Source organism: Rhinolophus hipposideros, assembly GCF_964194185.1.
Source record: "Rhinolophus hipposideros genome assembly, chromosome: 20".
NCBI lineage: Eukaryota > Metazoa > Chordata > Mammalia > Chiroptera > Rhinolophidae > Rhinolophus > Rhinolophus hipposideros.
In genome coordinates, this window is record NC_138066.1 from 12985130 (window position 1) to 12997876 (window position 12747).

Consider the following 12747-nt stretch of genomic DNA (forward strand, 5'->3'; position numbering starts at 1 on the left):
TTTTCCATTTTCTGTTACCACACCTAGAAATTCAGTTTTTCTTTAAAGAAGCCTCCATTTCTCTCAATCCAGAAAAAAAGTATAAATTCGTACCATCACATGAACTTACTGCTTTGTGTTAAATGCTTCCCCCTCTGAGGTAAATAATTGCAATTTCTTGGCTTTTTAGTCTGAGTTACTGTGAAGAACCTTCAAAACTAGCGACCTCAGAACAAAAGTGTAGAGCTAAGTCCTACCTAAGGAGTTTTGTGCGATTGTAAATGCTACTTGCTGAGTTTTTAAAATGTTATAATAGGATCATGGTGTGTACTGTTTTTCTTTAGCCAGCGTTTTTAAAAGCAATATTTAGTTAAAATATTAGTAGACCAAAAAATTGCAGTATTTTCAAAAATATCCATTATAGTTTTTATCTGATAGTCAGTCATGAGCACAGTGATCAGTGAACAGCCATAAGCAATTTTCATCCCGTAGGTGTCTTCTACTTTATTTTCCCAGGAATACTGATTTACACCTGAGACTTGCATTCAGATTTTTGACTCCAGGTATTTATTTAACGTGAATCCGCTAGAAGAGGAGAAAGAAGTTCCCTACCATATATATGAAGACGATAGTCTATTAATATTTAAACATGTTTCTCATAAAAGTTTTCTCTAATTATGAAAACAGAACACATTTGTCGCAGAATACCTGAAATGGTGCAGAAAATTGCAAAGAAGAAAAATCTCCCATAACCCCCCCTTCTTAGTGACACCTGCTGATGTTTTGGGATATTTAATTTGTTTTTTTTACTCCACGTATATGTGAATATTTATAATAAAATTGGAATTATAAAATACAGTTTTGCAGCCTGCTTTTTTCTGTTAATCTGTTCTTTGAATATGCATGTTTAGTATGACATGCTTCTTTGAAAACATTAATAGTTGTATAATAACTTGAAACTCGTGTACCACTTAATTTATTTAACCATTCCTGTGTTTTTTAACCAATTTCTGATTATTTTCATGTTTATAAAGAATTAGCTAATAGGCAGCAGGTGGGAAAGGGATGCAGTTGAGGACAGGAAAGGAATCCCATTTTTTAAAACTGGATTTTACTTGTTCAGTTGAGTTGATCAAATGTTTAGTGAGCCTCTGTGTGTCACGCCCTGTGACAGGCTCTGAGATGCAGATGTAAATCCTTTCACATTGGCGATCAGATACCATCAGATACGATGAGTGAGGGCCTGAATAAAAGTCCTAGTGGAGATGGGGATACAGAAGACAGGAAGGATGCCCAGACATGTATAGGTGGGAGAGTCAGTTTTTTAGTTGGGGTAGAGCTGGGGCCATGTGACTGAGAGCAGGACAGCTAAAATTATGCCACGTTTCATCTTCAGGTAAATGTGATAGAGAGTAGTGTCATTAATTAGCATAAGGACCACACACAGGAAGAGCAGATTTGCTTGAAGTTTTGTGACAGAGACAGAGAACCAGAATCGGAGAGAGAGTGGCACTGGGGTTGCTGAAAGAACAGAAGAAAAGAAGGATAGACAGCAGTATCAGATGCTGTGTTGTCGAGGTCCAGGAGGAGAAGCACTGGCAAGTGTTTATTGCATTTGGCAATTAGAAGGTCATTGGTGGGGAGTTTTAAGGGAGTGGTGGAGACAGAAGGAGGCAATGGAAGGGGGAAAGTAGGTGAGGAAATGGTGTGGGATAGCTAGAGATGGAAGGGCAGCGGTTGTCAGATGTGGAGTGGAAAGAGGGTTTTGTTTGTAGAGACTTGAACAGGTTTATATGCTGATGAGAAAGGCCCAGTTGGAAGAGATTGAAGTTGCTGGAGGAGGGGTTGGTTGATGATAAAGCAAAGGACCTGAGGAGAGTGATGGGTTTGGAGCATAGGTGGAGGGATTAAACTTGGACCAGAGGGAGATGCTTTCTCTGGGAAAGCACGGAGTAGGTGGGAGTAGTTGCTGGCGTGGTGGAAGTTGTTGGCAGTAGCTCAGTTTTCTCAAGACATTGGCTGAGAATTAGGCAGATTGGGTGGAAGATGGGCTTGAGGGTGGTATCAAGATTTGTATTATCTGTGGTGGGGAGTAGAAGGGTCAAGGGACCCAGGCCAGAGAATGACGATAGCAGCTCTGTGGTTCCATAGTTAGACCTTGATTTATAGGAGTAGTAATTTGCATGGATGCTTGATTCCCCTCCAAGACTGTAGAGCCCAAGTAAAGAAGTTTTTTGACTGTTTACTTCCTGATGTCCTAAGTTAAATTTCTTTATTACAGGTTCTCATAGCTGTTATTTCTTCCTAGTACTCATTAGAGTTATAGTTTCGCTTTTGATTGTTACAATTGTTATAGTATTAAAGTTTACTTTCCCCAGTAGCTAAAAGCTTTGAGGAAAGTAAGTCTGCTTTTGCTGACTATCGTGCAGTGCCTGGCACCTAGTAAACACTTGGTAAATATTTGTTGAATTTAATGAATCAAATATAGTGGCTGTCAACCTTTTTAATCTGCCCCAGCACACCCGTAGAATACGCATCCATCTGAATCCGTATTGACTGGCCTGATCCTCTCAGGTTTGTCAGGTAGTGTGGGGTAGTGGTTAATAGATCACAGGCCCTGGAATGAGAATGCCTGGCGCCTCCCAGCTCCGCCTCTCACCAGCTTTGTGACCTTGGGCAAATTGTTAATCTCTCTGCTCCAGTGTCCTCACCTGTAAAGTGTGGCTAGCAGCAGTACCTATCTCATGGGCTGTCATGAAGCTTACATGAGAGAATTCACAGAAAGCTCTTAGAACAGCATGTGACTTCTAAAAGTTATTACTACTAGTGGTTTGAAAAAAGCCTCCTAGGTGATTTTCATTGTCGTATATTGAATATTGATTCTCAGGGGAAACTGAGAAGAGAAAATCCCTGGACCATGATGGTCCTTTAGGCCCAGTGGCACTCTGAAACAAAACCATCCTCGGTCCTGTAAGAGTATCACTGAGACATAGTAGAAACATCATATGACTAGTCATTTTGGTAGCCATGCTATCTGTGGGACGAGGGATTAACGAATGCTGTCTACTTTACACCCGCCATGGTAAACTTGATTCCTTATTTCCCTTGCAGAGGAGGTGGCCAAGTTGGAGAAGCACTTGATGCTTCTCCGACAAGAGTATGTCAAGCTGCAGAAGAAATTGGCAGAGACAGAGAAGAGATGCACTCTTTTGGCCGCGCAAGCAAACAAGGAGGACAGCAGTGAGTCCTTCATCAGCCGTCTCCTGACGATCGTGGCCGACCTCTATGAGCAGGAACAGTACAGGTGAGTTCCTGGACACAGGGCCAGTTTGGGGAAGCCAGCCCTTTGCTTTATTCCCAGGCCGCATTGCAGCGTCTCTCTTACAGACTTTCTTCCCAAGTGTATTTCTCTCTAATTGGGATATTAGCAAACTTTTAGTTTCTAGAATGTGAGTTCCTAGAGGCAAGTTTTTGTCTCTTTGGTTTCCTACTTATCTTCAGCACAGAATGTGGAGACATGGCGATAGCATCTCTAGTGCAGACAGAATGAGCTTGCATGTCCAGGGATTCAGAGGGGAGCGGTCACTCTCGGGATGGTGAACGGAGGAGTCTTGGGACTAGTTGGCAGAATAGCATGATGGTTGAAGGTGGACTCTGAAACCACACTGCCTGTGTTAGAAGCTCAGCTGGCCCTTGAGTCTCTCTGTGAACTGGGTTGTTTTGAGGATTAATAAATACGTGTTTTAAGCACTGAGAACAGTGTCTGGCAAATAGTAAATGCTCAGTTGTTAGCTGTTATTGAGTTTTGAGGTGAATGCTAAAGACGGTAGGATTTAATAGAAAAGACAGTGATATTACTAGTAGAGGGAGTGGCTGAACGTGGGAACACTCAGAGGATTTAGAGGATAGAGAGGGCGCCGTTTTAGGGTACTGGTCCATGTAAGGGAATGCTGGGAGAGGTGGAAAAGGTAGGTGGATTGCATTGGGATGCCAAGAGGAGGGATTTGGACTTGATCCTCTGCGAACTGTGGAGCAGAGTAGTTTTAAGTTGTGAGACTGTCATAATCAAAATGGTATTTTAGGGTGATTAACCTGGGAACTTCATATAGGCGAAATTATAAAGGGAAGAGAGCCAGCAGCTCGATGTTGTAAAAAGTCTAGACCAGAAATGATGAAGGACTGAATTGGGATGGTGGCACTGAACATGGAAAAGAAACATGGATGTGTAGAAGCCTAGAAGGAAGGATTTGGCTACTAGGGAGATGGATGAATGGACCAGATAAGACTTAGTAAAATTTCCAAATAAATTATGACATTCAAAATAGGTCAAAATCCACAACTGCCATCTACCCTCTTAGTAACTTCTAAAAGAAAGAAAAATTTAATACACCAAAAATAGGAATTATTATGCTCTGAGTAAAGAACAGCCCTTTAAACCGAGTAGATATAGCTACTTGTAAAATACAGTTCATTGTCTTTTTATTTTCCTCGTTTTTCCTGTGGACCAGTGAAAACTTTATTTCTACTGGCGTGGGCAGGGAAGCCTGACACGTTTCTGTTACAGACACGTCTCTCCCACTCTCCTAGGCTGTCCCCCATGGGAACTCCCATTGCTTTCCCAATTACTCACCCCATTAGTTACATCCGGTGTGCTGTACTCCTTCTAGGAGACAGTGGGGATGAGACTGGACCGTTTCGGCTTCTTTTTACCCACTCAGCTGTGGTGTGACCACATGGCTCCAGACGGTCTCTCCTCAGCTTCTAAAACCTGTCCTTTATGTAAAGAAGGTTGAATACCTCTGTTATTACAACTGAATATGAAGTGGGGAATGGAGCCTTCAGAGACGACTGAGATTTTGAGATGGAAATTGGAAAATCTGTTTCTAAAGCAGATGCTTTTTACCAATATATGGAAAAAAATACTTTTTCCTAAAAACAAGTATTTTGTTGAAGAATTTAAATAGTATTTTTAAGTGCATCTCAGTAACTCGAGTCTCTGAAGAGTTGGTGTTAACATTTTCAAATTGAGAAATGTGAAAGAAATAGGCACATTTATTTTAAAGTCTAGGAGAAGGCTTTTGTCCCATAAGATAGTTAAAAATGATGGTTATATGTAGTTATTTACTACATTCATTTTTTTGGCAACCAAGCTTGTAATTTTTCTGATTAAAGTGTTTGATTGAGAAACTCTAGCAAGAAGCTCTTTGTTTTTCCTTCCTCTCCAGTAACAACATCCTACTATCCATATTTTAAAAGAAAATGCTCTAGAATAAAATTTTTATAAAATCACTAGCCTCCTAATAGTGTCTACATATAGTCGCTATAGACTTTACTTGTCCAATTTTCCATTTTCAAGTTGTATTTTTAAAAATTATTATTATTAGAAATTATTAGTGAAATCCTTATCTTTGTTTCCATTTGGTATGTTAGACTACAAAAGAGAAAAAATTTTGACCTGATATTCATGAATAGTAGTAGGAATTTTACAGAAACATTTATTTTTATAGTTTTGTGGCTAAAAAACTTGTGGCTGAAACAGTAAACAGTGAATATTCATGTAAGTTATTAGAATTTAATACTGAATAAATAAATTTAGAGTTTAAAAATTGTTTGTGCTTTGTTAAATAGCCAATTTTTTCTGTTGTCATTAAATTTTTAAAGTTTTATCATAGGATATGATTTGAGACAGAATTTTATGTTCTATTTTAAATGGAATATTAATTCCATTTCTTTATTGATTGATAATGTTTTATTGTGTTAACAGTACAGTAGTTTGTAATAACTTGAAATTATAAGTACCCTATTACTCTCTGATCTAACATAATTAGTTGTAGCTTGGTCTTTAATAGAACTAGAATTGTTGATACACTTACATAATTATACACTATGCTCTAGACCATGCTCTTGTGGAGTAAAATGTGTCTGCATCAAGCACTCTAGAGAAACAATGTTCTGTTTAGGTCTCCTTTTAAGTGGATGAGTTCATTCATATAATAGTTTTTTTCCCTTTTTTATGTAATATTAATAGTTTTTGTGTACTTCATTTCTAAAGGCTTTCCAACAACCTAACAGTTGTTTTCAAGGGGAGTATGAAAATAAAAATTATCTGAATACAAGCAGGATGATAATAATGGATGACTTTGGACTGCCACCCGCATTGCCATATGGCACATGCTGTGTCAGCTCAGTGGGTCATCCCTAGGTTTTGTTAACTGCCCAGATGCTTTCCTCCCTTAGCATTGGACATTTCAGAGTTAAACATAAATAACTACTTGGAAAGCTCTTTTCGTATAATGGTATGTCGTAAATACGGAAACACGTTTGAAAGAAAAATGTCTCCCACCCCATTTCTTTATAAATGATTGAGTAAAAGATGATCAATAGTAAGTCTGGATGTTTCTGATGAGAACAGGAGTCTAGACATTGGGGTTCCTATACTTGACTGCTGTGTCAAAGCTAATTTGTTCATAGTTTTTCTGTTAACCTTGCTTGAGAATTACTATGATATGGAGCACAGCAGCATTGTAGTCTCAGAGCTCTCATCACAATCTTTCGGCTTTCTATCTTTCTCCCCCTGATGATTTAACTTGATATATTCTGCATAAAACCCTTTCTACTTTTTATATGAATATTAATCATCCTATTTAACTTGTAGGTTCACCACCATAAGAATCCCATGACTGGATGTCTTTAAAAGCAGAACATCCCATGTAAATTAAAGCTGCAAGTTAGAAATAGAGACCATGTCTAGTAACATAATATAAACATGCCCCATCAGAATGCAGTGCTGGCGGAGAGAAATACTTTTGCTGTGATTTTTTTTTTCTTTTGCAAATGCATGTTCATCAGTCAATACTTTTATATTTACCAGCTGTGAATTTAGCTGTACCTAATTATGGTGACATTTTTCTTTTTTGTGTTTGTGGATATGTTTCTTCATCAGTGATCTGAAGATAAAGGTTGGAGGCAGGCATATCAATGCTCACAAGTTCGTGCTGGCGGCCCGCAGTGACAGCTGGAGTCTGGCCAATTTGTCTTCCACCAAAGAGCTGGACCTGTCAGGTGAGCCTCTGACTGGTTGGGGACTCAAAACTGCCAGCACAGGAAGTCTTGGCAGAAGGTTATGGTATCTCACTTAGAAATATTTGTGGTTTAATCAAAGTAGAATACTTATCAATGGTGACCATGAACTAGTTAAATAATTAGTGAGTCAGTAGTTTATACTTTGTGAATACCTCTGTTTACTACTTGGTTGATAAATAGTAAATATCTGAGTATCTACAATGTTCTTGTAATTCATAAAATATAAATATCTGTCCAGAAACTCTTTTCATACAATAGTATGTTACAAATATGGGAGCATGTATAGGAAAAAAACTTTTCTTTTCCTCCAAGAAAAAGTCCTGCTGTTCAGTTGTTTAAAATTTAATCATACTCGTAGCTGCCAAAGTACTTTTCCTGGTCTGTAGGAACTGAATTCAGAAGTAACAGTTATTCCAAAGAATAAGAATAGTCTTTCTTTAAAATCAAAGGATGAGCTTCAGTCTGCAGAATTTGAATAGGTGCATTGAGCTTTTAAAGTTATTATCTAATTACTTTATGTTGTGTAGAATTTGGGTATAAAATGCATTTGCAGATAGTACTTGTCTAGAGTACTATGTTGTGTAGAATTTGGGTAAAAAATGCATTTGCAGATAGTACTTGTCTAACTGCTGTTAAAACAGATTCTAAACTTAATTCTGCTATTAATAGTCATGATAATTATAACATATGGTAAGGCGAATACCCAGACATTAAGATATGAGTTACTTACAAAAGTCATCAGCTATTTTAAAATTCTGCTGAATTTTCTTCGTTCAAAAGGTTTGCCAATTCTGAAGGTACTGTTTTCCAAGTACAGTATGAGAAACACAGAGATGATTATAATACAGTTCATACCATACAGAGCTCATATTCTGATGGAGGAGGTGGACTAATAATAAATTATTTCAGGTGGGGCTCTGTATACAGTAATATAATTGCTTTATGTCTGAGGTACAGAAGACACGAACTTGGGCTGATAAGGAAGGTGTCAGTTTGCAACATGAACAGTGTTGCAAAGGTTAAGTAGGCATGTACCTCAAGGGTTTAGGGGAGCAGATGTATAATGCTTCTCCACTGTGAGTGAACTCACTATGTGATCATTTTTAGGGTTTAACCTGAGGTCCATAATTCAGAGTTGTAAACACAAATATACACATGCATATACATGTGCATATGTATTTGTGTCTATATCTAAAACATCTACTTGGGAAACAATCTTTAATGGCACCAGTCTACACGATTAAAATCTGAGCAGAGCTTTTCATTTTTAAAAATATAGTCTTTTGAAGCCATGTATCTTTGATTCCATATATAACAGAACGATGAAAACATTAAAACCCATTAGATCATGAGGTATTCTTCACAAAATGCATGATAGGATCTTGAGTACATGAACAGACAGTTTACAAAGATTAGAAGATACAATAAAATAAGGAAATATTCAGCGTTGTAGAAAGAAGTTTAGAATCAGTTGCCATTTTTTGATATCCACATTAGCAGAAATTGGTGATCCCAGTAGTTGTGAGGCTCAAGAAATTGGTGTTCTTGCATCCAGTCTTGTGTTATGTAAGACCGGGTCTTACATTAATTTTTGCTCCAAAAGATGCATTACAGCTGATTGTCCGGCTAGGTCTTATTTTCGGGGAAACACGGTTAACTAGTACAATATGACATTTTAGAAAGCTGTTAGGCAGAAGAGCTATAAAATAGTCTCTTTTTTTTTTAAACCTCATCATCAGACCTCTGATGGATTCTGTCATAGGTAAATCAGGCAGGATAGTTTTATGTGTAGTTGTGAAATACTGAATGCAACCAAAATGAATAAAAGTGAGAAAAATGAAATATTGACTGCTCCCCAGGACACATAAAATTATATAAGAACATAAAAAATTGCATGAAGGTATAAAAAGTCTAATTTAACCATTAAAATTAAAATTTTGGTTTTACTTTTTTAGTACATCATAACATTTAAAGGCAACTTGAATTCGGTGACTGAGCATAAGATAGCGTCACTGTGAATCAGGAGATTTTCTTGAGTTTAGGAAAGTATAATGTTAATGCCTTTAAATGTGCTTGAACTCTCCTCCTGTTGTCAATGATAAGCATGGTTTGATCTCTGCTATAAGGTTTGCTTTCAGGAGTGATCTGCAAAGCAAAGTTTTTTGTGACTTTGATAATCAGATCAGGCATCTACCGAGATAGCTGATAGTAGAGCTATGGCATCTTTACTTTTCTGTATAAAATTTGTATTTGAAGTGTATCCTGGAGAGGGTTCCCAATAGGTGGTGGCGTATATGGAGCTGTTCGTATTTAATTGTGTGTTTTGCCCAGAAGTCCTGCTGAATTGCCCACCCAGGCAGCTCAGCAGATGTGATGGCCTAGATCTGGGCTGCAGCCGCTAAAACTGCCTAAGAAGCCTGTCTGTTATGCAGTGTCTGGAGGCCAGCAGTTTGAGGGAGATTGGAAATAGGCCCTTGTAAACAAGTGTATAAATAGCATAAACGCTACGTTTTAAATGGTTGAACCTTTTTCACACTAATGGACTTGATATAATCATTTTATGAATGTATTAGTATTTTGTTTCTCAAAATTATTCCATTCATATCACAAATGTTGAGTGGCCGGCACTTTTCAAGATGCTAGGGATACAGCCGTGAATAAAATTAAATTCCTGTTTGCATGGAATTTATATTCTTAGAGAGATTGACTTTCCAAGTTCTGCATTTTCTTTTGGATTTCTCATGTAATTGGTATTTCTTAAAATTCAAAACAAGCGCAACTTTAGTTCTGTTAATTCCTAAGGAATTTTAGCACACTTTGACAAAGATACAAGGCCTTATATACTAAGTATTTAAAACATATCTGAGTATGCGAAAGTTTTCTTAAATCATACCTTGTTCAAAAAAATAAAATGGTTTGTGCCTGATACTTTGGCAGGCACAATCACTTCTGTAGGATTCTTGGTCATAAATGCATAACCTCATCCTAATTATAAGAAAGTATCATCAGACAAACCCAAGTTGAGGAACATTCCTCAAAATAACTGGCCAGTGTTACTTATACATTAAGGTTATGACAGATAAGACTTAGGAACTGTTACAGATTGGAGGAGACTAGCGAGCCATGACAACTAAATGCAATGTGCAATCCTCAGTTGGATTCTGGGCCATAAGGAGGACATTATTGGGAAAACAGACAAAATTTAGAAAGACCTGTAGATAGTTAGTAGAATTGTATCGGTCCTGATTACCTGGTTTTGATAATTGTGCTATGGTTATGAGATGTTAATATTAGGGGAAGATGGTAAAGCGTATATGGGAACGCTCTACAACTTCTCTCTGTCTGAAATTATCTCAAAATACAAAGAAAAAAGGTATACATTTGTTTTTTATTTCTTATTGATTATTTTAAGTGTGAAGATGTAAGTTTGGGAAAATATTGATTGATAAACTGGGCAGAGAAAGAATATAACAAATTTAGCTTAACACAGCATAACAAATCTTAAGGCCAGGAGGAGAGCTCTATATATGCTTCTTTGCGAAGTAAAACACTTTGCTTCAGGCCAAATGATTTGTTTATAAGCCTCTCTATAGCACTTTAGCAATAGCAGCTAACACTGTGAGAGTTCCCAGGGCATTCGAATGGCTGTTTCGAAGCTCCCTCCAAGTTTCTTGCATGCTCCCTCCAAGCAAAGATCTTCTGGTTCCCTGGTGTGAGAGTTTATGGTGAGTCGTTCGGCTTTCCTGGAATGTGTCCTGGGTTCATGCCCAAGAACAGAAAGCATCCTCCTTCCCTTCTTTTCAATCTAGTGAGGAAAGCTGTGCTTACAGCACTGCCTGGGAGGGTTGCATTGTGCAGCGGTGTCGCACAGGTTCCCAGCTCTGCTGAGGCACACTCAGGTGCTACAGCAGATTCACAGGGGGTCTGCTTAGTATTTGAAGTTTTCAGGAGGAACACAGCAAGACTTGACATCTGTTGGATACCATGTGAGCTATGAGCTCAGGGTTGTTCAGTTCCAATATTCAACAGTGCTGCATTCCTTTTGATGATATCCATGGCAGTTTGCAAACATATTGTTTGCTATTCCTCCTTCCTCTGAAGTGGAGCCTAAGCTCTCAAGACGAGATTGAGGTAGAAGTGACATGTTCCTTTAGAGATATTGGCAGGTTTGTGGAAGGCTTGTGACTTCCTTGCTCTGTCTTTTGGATTGCTCACTTGGGGAGAAGTTAGCAGCTATGTCATGAGGACACGGAAACAGCTTTGTGGCCTCCTGCTAACAGCTGAGACCCCCTCCCAGAGATGTTCTTAGGGCTTCAAAAATCTATTTTATTTGTGGTTATATCCCCTTACTCAATGCTAATGTTGCTTTTGTTTTTTTCTGTCTAATCTTTGGTTAGGCTAAGTTTGTGTGTTGGTTTAAAATTCAGGTGTCCACCACCACCCCCCACCACCACCCCCCATCACCACCCCCCACCACCACCCCCCACCACCACCCAGAAGTAGTGTTCCTGTGAAACCTTTTGTAAGCTGACATGGCGTGTAAAGTGAAGAAGCGGTTCCCATTAATTTATATGGAAATTTTTTTAGCGTTCCCAGAACCAAAAAATAGCCTACCAAATTATATCAAATAACCCAGAAACCCTAAAATCACACTTAACATGTATTAAAAACAGTGCCACTGCTTTTACTGCTTTCACTGCCACTCGCATGGCTGGGGTGCACATGGCCTCTACAAAAGCTTGCTGCAAAACATGCCGAACGCTATTTTTGCTTTTTACCTTTTTTTCGTAAAAGTGTAAACTTTTTCTTCTGGTTAGCGAAAACATGTACTAATGTAGGTTTTTCGTAAAAGCGACATGACGTAAAAAATTTGCAGAGAGCAGGGGATACCTGTAAACTCTTTTAATAATAATAGCAAATTAAAAAAGTTTTTTTTCACTTTTCAGTTGGAGTTAGCATTCAAATTATATTAGTTTCAGGTGTGCGACATAGTGGTGAGACATTTATATAACTTATGAAGTGATCCCCTGGTAAGTCTTACACCCACCTGACACCATATACAGTTACTACACCATTATTGACTCTAGTCCCTGAGCTGTACTTTACATCCCTGTGACTATTTTGTAACTGCCAATTTGTACTTCTTAATCCCTTACCATTTTTGACCCAGTCCCCAGATCCCTTCCCATCTGGCAACCATCAGTTCTCTATATCTATGAGTTTGTTTCTGTTTTGTTTGTTCGTTTATTTTGTTATTTGGATTCCACATATAAGTGAGATCATGTGGTATTTTTCTCTGACTTAATTTCACTTGGCACAATACCCTCTAGTTCCATCCATGTTGTCACAAATGGTAATGTTTTATTCTTTTCCATGGTTAAGTACTACTCCATTGTGTGTGTATGTGTACACATACACTACATCTTTATCCATTTGTCTTTTGGTTGGAGCATTTAATCCATTTATGTTTAAAGGAACTATACGTAAATATGTAGTTATTGCTATTTTATGCATTGTTTTCTGATTGTTTTTGTAGTTCTCTGTTCCTTTCTTATTGTCTTGCTCTCTTCTCTTGTGTATCGATGACTTTCTGTAGTGTTGTGTTTGGGTTCCTTTCTCTTTGTTTCTTGTATATATCTTGTAGATTTTTGGTTTGTGTTTACCGTGTGCTTCATATATACTAAG

General features: G+C 38.0%; 1 protein-coding gene across 2 annotated transcripts in view; it reads left to right on the forward strand.

The window, feature by feature from the left end:
* The window catches only part of ANKFY1 (ankyrin repeat and FYVE domain containing 1), a 78538-nt gene that overhangs the window by 17511 nt on the left and 48280 nt on the right, over nt 1-12747 (forward strand). For both annotated transcript variants that reach the window (XM_081029455.1, XM_081029456.1), the window contains exons 2-3: nt 3091-3283; nt 6923-7041. In XM_081029455.1, coding sequence (XP_080885581.1) covers nt 3091-3283; nt 6923-7041 — 312 coding nt within the window. The remainder of the gene's footprint in view (nt 1-3090; nt 3284-6922; nt 7042-12747) is intronic.